This window comes from Aplysia californica, unplaced genomic scaffold (genome assembly GCF_000002075.1).
Source record: "Aplysia californica isolate F4 #8 unplaced genomic scaffold, AplCal3.0 scaffold00067, whole genome shotgun sequence".
Classification (NCBI taxonomy): domain Eukaryota; kingdom Metazoa; phylum Mollusca; class Gastropoda; order Aplysiida; family Aplysiidae; genus Aplysia; species Aplysia californica.
This window is the reverse complement of record NW_004797337.1, coordinates 1,389,355-1,395,701: the sequence shown is the minus strand read 5'-3', so window position 1 is coordinate 1,395,701 and position 6,347 is coordinate 1,389,355. Positions and strand designations below refer to the sequence as shown.

At 40.8% G+C, this 6,347-nt stretch overlaps 2 protein-coding genes across 2 annotated transcripts in view; one reads left to right on the top strand and one right to left on the bottom strand.

The window, feature by feature from the left end:
* Positions 1 to 2,158, bottom strand: part of LOC101850314 (UPF0691 protein C9orf116 homolog) — a 5,252-nt gene extending 3,094 nt beyond the window's left edge. The window contains exon 1 of the mRNA XM_005093667.3: positions 1,995 to 2,158. Within this exon, the coding sequence (XP_005093724.1) occupies positions 1,995 to 2,012 (18 nt within the window). The 5' untranslated portion in view covers positions 2,013 to 2,158. The remainder of the gene's footprint in view (positions 1 to 1,994) is intronic.
* Positions 2,159 to 2,251: 93 nt separating this feature from the next.
* The window catches only part of LOC101850068 (transmembrane protein 116), a 20,418-nt gene continuing 16,322 nt past the window's right edge, over positions 2,252 to 6,347 (top strand). Inside the window, exons 1-2 of the mRNA XM_005093666.3 lie at positions 2,252 to 2,698; positions 6,240 to 6,283. Of these exons, the coding sequence (XP_005093723.3) occupies positions 2,375 to 2,698; positions 6,240 to 6,283 (368 nt within the window). The 5' untranslated portion in view covers positions 2,252 to 2,374. The remainder of the gene's footprint in view (positions 2,699 to 6,239; positions 6,284 to 6,347) is intronic.

Here is a 6,347-nt window from a genome sequence, read left to right as displayed (position 1 = left end):
CAAGGAACTCTTTTCTCGGCTGGCTGTACGATCAGGGCGGCAGGCATTGGTCAATCTAATTTCACACCTCTGGCTTCTGGACCCAGGAAAGTTTCCGTAGTGGCTCACTACTCAAGCACTCTCAGGGGCAGTCGAGAGATTTCACACCCACACTACACTGACCATCTACATCACTCAGGGCTCACACGATGGGGTAACATCTAGGCTTCCTCAGTCTGAGGAAGCCTAGGGTAACATCTATCCCCAAATTGCACCCCTACTCCCCTTCCTCGTCCAGCCGCATGACCATAGTGTTAGTTTAGAGTTAGAGCCAGCGGAACCAAACTTGCGAGTTTTGTTTCAAATAAGGGCTGAGCGGGCAAAGCATCTTCCGTCTTAGGTGAAATCCTCGGAAGGGAGCGGATTTTTCTTTCCGTTTCCGCGTTGGACAGGTTTCCGTTTTATAGAGGTAATTAAAGAGGAATATATCAAGGGGGGAGCAGGGAGATTCCGTTAAGACAGGTTTCCGTTTTATACAGGTTTCCGTTAAGGCAGGTTCGACTGTAAAAGCATCTCCAAAAACATGCTTGGTTCTATCTTATCGACACTAGTGCAGATCATAATGTTTCTTAATTTCAACAGCAAAGAAACAGGTAGATATCAATATCAGAAATCTAAAGTTGTTGTTTTTTTTAACACCAGAGCTTTCAAAAGCAGCTGTATCAAGATTCATGTACGTTAAAACAGGGAGAACAAGCATCAAATCAGCTCAACCAAAAGAAGGATTTTGATAAACAAAAAAGTCTGATTAAACCCCTTATTCAACAAGTTGGAAAGGTTCACCAATCATAAAGCAGCTGTTATGGCACACTAAAGAATCATAGGTTACATCTTTCTGATTGGAACTGCTTTTAGAAATGAATACCATGGAAGAAAAAAAAAATTTCAACCAAATGTTTTTGTTTCTTTTAAACTTACTTAGGGGGCTCTCGTGGCCTAGAGGTTAAGGTGTTGGCCTCTCATTCAAAGGTCCCGGGTTCGAATCCGGGTAGCGACCAAAAAATTTTCTTCTCTAAAATTGTCTCCTTTCACCTCCTTTTCTGCTCTCTAGCAATGTTCTGTTGTCTGCTTTCATTTCCACTTTCTGCCCCCACCCCCTCACCTCCTTTGCCCCTTCCTCTGGGCTCCTGACTCTTTCTGCAGCCTTTCTACTGCTACTCCCTGGCTCCTCCTAACTGCTGTCTTTCTGCCACACCCCTGATCTTCTGGTAGGAAAGATCTACACATAGCCTTCTCGGACAAGGGTGAAAAATCTCGGAGGGCCCGTGTGCAAGTTGCGCACGTTAAAGATCCCTTGGTGGTCTAAAATCGATAAGAGTAGGCTTCGGCCGCCACCAGGGCAAAATTCAAAATTTCCTACCAACTAAAAATATTAGGTGTGTCCCGCGCGCTCATATGACCTATGCAGTTGCGAGCGCCGTAAAACACTTTACAAAAACAAAAAAACAAAAAACCTACTTAAGCACCATTTTAAAATCTGAACCCTTCACAAAACTGGCTTAGGCTACACATAATATGTTTTAGAATTAGATCTAGATTTAGATGATCTAGATTCTAGATCTAGAATCTAGATCTACATATCTAGATTTATATCATTATATTCTATTTTTTGCTTCTCTTTTTTTTTTCTTTTTTTTTTTTTTAGGCGACGTTTATCTTTTTTGAAAGTGGATTAGATCTAGACTCTCTATAAGGAGTACATTTACAGATTCATCGTTTTTGTCACTTTATTTTATTCAGAGTAATCTTGCGTGCTGCTGTTTGAAAACAACACAATTACAGTTCTTTGTTAGCTCATCAGTAACCGAGCCTTGCTGTCGAGGGCTTTTTTTGTTTGTTTTTGTTTATGAGTTTAGTGGGGTTTCATACCGTTGAAAACTCTTCACTTGTCAGCCATGGCTTTCTTCTTCAATTATATACCACTAAATGTCTACATCGTGAGTATAATTATGTACCTGTTGTGAAGATTCCATGACTCTAAAACGTGAAAAATTCTAAAATTCCAGGAGCTCTCTTCACAGCGGCTGTCAACCTTTTCCGGTTTGCTTGTGGTGTTCCTACTAGCAACCAGGGAGACAACTGCCAGAATTGGTTCCCGTAATTCTTTTTATTTTCACTTTCACCTGGGGTTGGGGGGTTTTATTTTCTCTTTTTCAAAATATTGTCTCAAATATAATGGTTAAACTGAACCAAAATGACCGAAATCTGATTTTGTTCATGCGAGCTATGGTTGAATAAAATCCAATATAATTATTTTGTGCTTTGCGTTACATAATTTACATTTTTTGCAATGTTTATAAATAGTGGCACGTGATCGGTGCATTGAAAAAATTAAATGCTGAACACTTTAGCCTACAATTACACAGGAAGTGAAACGAAGTGTTTTGTTGGAGTAGTGGTGAGTGGGGACCGACCATGTCCAGAAAAATGGAACTACCAGCACACTCATGTTGTACTCCGAGCGATCGTAGTCCTACATAGGCAACATTATCTGCATGCATTCGAAGAAGACATTTTGTTGACAGCTAAGAGTCTGTTGTCTAGATCTAGAATCTACATCATGGATTCCATGAATTATGGATCTCTGTCGGCTGAATTGCCTCCGGTCCCAGTTACAGTTCCAGTGGCTGGCAGTCACAAGTATCTGTCTGATGGAGAGGTAAGTTATGATAATCATGGATGACAATAGGTAGAGTTTAAAATTTAGAAAGTGTGTTGATGTAGGCCTACGGTTTTCTGCTTCATAACTGACAATTAGGAATCCCGACAATTGATTTGTTAAGCTGGCACACCAAAGGCAAAGGTTCGCTAAAAAAAAGGCCGGCACTATTTCTCCGAACGTTCGGGAAAATAAAGCTGGGCACTATTTCTCCGAACGTTCGGGAAAATAAAGCTGGGCACTATTTCTCCGAACGTTCAGGAAAATAAAGCTGGGCACTATTTCTCCGTACACTCTGAAATATCATCCTTTCCCCCAAATTTCGGATATTATATAGATCTAGATCTATAATTATAGTATGGGCCTACCAAAGATTGTTCGTATACAATATGGTTCAATCGGTCCAAAAAATGTCCGCCGTAAATATTTATATAAAGAAATGCTACAATTCCAAACAGTTTTTCGCTATAGATATGACGTGTTGCCTATGAAAGGTGCTGCTTTTAAACGTAATGTGTTGTGTTCACTCGTGTGCTGACTAGATCTAGATCTACGGAGGGTTATTGATAACTACACATAGAACTGGCATCTGCGTTTGTCACTGCTGCGACCAATGTACTGACACTGGCAAGCCCCTTAATGTGTGTGATTCCATAATTTACATGTAATATCCTGTACTTTTTTTAAAAATTACGCACATTTAGGAATTTAGGGTTAAAACTGCCAATCTTCTTCGGACAGGTGAACACACGCCCTTATTTGTTAATGTTTGTTGTTGTTTATGGGCTGTTCTAATTTTGATTTCTTTCTGTTATGAAACCTTTCTTTTTCACGTTTTTACACTCATCTAAAAATCTCATCTAGACTAGCTGTTGAAAATTTAAATAGATATAGACCCAAAAATTTGCTCCTGTGTGTGTGTGTGTGTGTGTGTATGTATGTGTGAGTGTTTGAGTGTGTCTGTGTGTGGTAGTAAGTGGAGAGTGAGGAGTGTGTGTGTGTGTTTGTTTGTTTTTCGGGCTTTATTTCAGCCTTTATTCAGTAACAGTTCAAAGTATACAAAAATAGAAACACAGGATCCATTCACTCCAGGACTCATGAGTCATTCGTCTCTTTCAGTTTCACTCTTTCATTCAATTCCCGTGTTCTCTCCCGCGGCTCATCCCTGTCCGCATGACTTTCATACCCCACCCCATCCCTCCAGGCACACACAAAGAAAATCTCACTTGTTCCCTGCGAACCATGGACAATAATATAGGCAAAACACCACCTGAGCTGCATTCCTTTTGTTCGTGAGCTGTGGACCAGGCCAGGGGTGGTCAGTGTCGTCGTCTTTTAGTTGCTGTCGCCTGTGGATACACTCGCACATTCTTCCTTTCACCCGCTCTTTCACTCACACTGTCTCTCCATCCACAGTTCAGCTCGTCATACGTTCAAAAGTTGCCCACTAGTTATGTTTAGTTAGTGTGTGTACATGTGCATGATGGTGGTGGGTGTGTGGTGGGTGTTACTGAAGGTTGTCTGTAGGCGGGCTTGCCATGCGGTACGTGTTCCTTCCCAGACCAGAGGCAGAGGCAGAATGAAAGTTGGCGCCGAACTCTCGCAATAAATAGGCAAAAAATCACGAGACCGGAAGCCGAAAACCGTTCGGAGAAATAAAGATCGGCACTATTTCTCCGAACGTTCGGAGAAATAGTCACTTCGTTAAAAAAAAGGCTTAAAGTGAAGGACAGCCAAAAAAGGGCGCTTTTTCAGTAGTTCCCACCCCGCAATTGTTATTCACGGGATTTGGCCCCAAGAGTAGGGGGGTTTCAGGGGGGAAAGTGGCTATTCTCACCCGCCCGGAAGATCTCGCAAGATCAACTCCTCCCCTCTTCTCTCTCTCTCTGTCTCTTTCTGAATACTGTCTATCGGTGTGGACGATCAAATTGACCAAAACAAAGTTAAAAAATGATGTTAAAACACAAAAGTAAATTAATTTGGTTGTCTACAAAGACAAAGATGCTACGGCTATTTAACTTTTCGAATCGAGCCGAACTACGCGGGTCGCCACTTTGTTTTGCCCGGAAATTCTCGCGCTACTCCTCTCTCTCTTTCTCTCTCTCTCTCCACTGCCCACTGACAAAATTGTACGCTTTTAGTAGGCTATAGTTGTAATGGAACGTTTGTTCACGGCACAGAATTCTACAATTTTTCTGTTATCACAGTGTAGAATTCTGTGGTTTAGGGTGAACGCAAAATTTGATGAATGCGCACCGGGTGAGAATAGCCACAAGACTCGCCTGCACTATTCTCACTTTCCGGGTGAGAATAGAGGTGGCCTTCAGGGGGGCTAGCCCCCAAGCCCCCCTGACCTAATAAAAATAAGGTGGGGGGTTTCAGGGGGGCATGCCCCCTGAACTTTACCAGAATTTAATGTTTTGCAGTTGTTAGGTTTGATATCTTAGCTTGCCGCGAATCAAACGTATAGATCTAGATGTAGGTCAGGCTCAATAAGAGGGGTGGGAACTACCGAAAAAGCTCCCAAAACAGTCCACAAAATGGCAAAATGAAAAAGTGTTGAGAGTGTTACTGAACTGCTAGTCTCTTCGGACAGAGATTTGACAGTTTCAGTTTTATATGAATCATTATCGTGAGTGCCTTAATTTTAACTCTTGTCCTGCTTCTTGTGCCGAGATGTGAGTCTTATCAGCAACCTCTATTACGTTGGATGTTCCCAGCGGACCGCATCTTTATCGGATCACCCCACCACCCCAGATCCTTGTTTTAATCACCATCACCACTTTGACTAACACTAGCACTCTGCTTTTTATATGAAAATGGAAAAAACATCAACTTGTCTTTTATATACCTTTTATCATCAAAAATAAAATTAATATTTTGATTAATGATAGTCTCTTGTAGTTTGTTGTATTTTTTTTTTTACACCATGACTTCTCTTCTTAACCGAAAATGTTTTGTTGTCCCTATAACAGGTAATTGGTTATTTTTTTGTTTGTAAATTTACATGATGCATGTTATCACTGGCAGTGAATCCAATGTCATGCTGATCCTTCCATTGTGTGCTGACTCCTGAAGAAGATAAATTGATTCAATACTTGGGTCGATAGTGGGCTTTACACCAAGTTTAACTAGAATCTAGATGATTAGGGTCAAACCAGAGATGGGCCCATAATTTCTTGAAATTAATGCTGTGCCCGAATTCAGATGATTTTTTGTTTTTAACACACTGGTTTTGAAAGATACTGAATGCCTATAGATTGAAAGGTTGGTAATTACAAACGAGAAATGACATGAGTCTTTAAGGTACAAAAGCCTCTTGGGCTGTAAGTGGAAAATCTTTCAGTTATAACAGCCCCTGAGCCTGAAAAAGAGTAGAGGGGGGACAATTTAACTTAATTCTCCCATATTTTAAAGCCTTTCTCACTTTCTGTTTTTTAAAAGACTTTTGAGGGCAAGTAGAACTGTCATTAACATCTTTAAAAGTTGTTTTATTGATGGTAATGTGGAACTAATAATATGCTCTCTTTCATTTTTGCAGATGGAGGCCTTGTCAATCTTAAGTTTGATAACTGCTGGAATAAGGTGAGATGTCTACACTTTCTCCACTATCTTTCCTTTTCTTTAGACATTGAGTTAATACCATTGT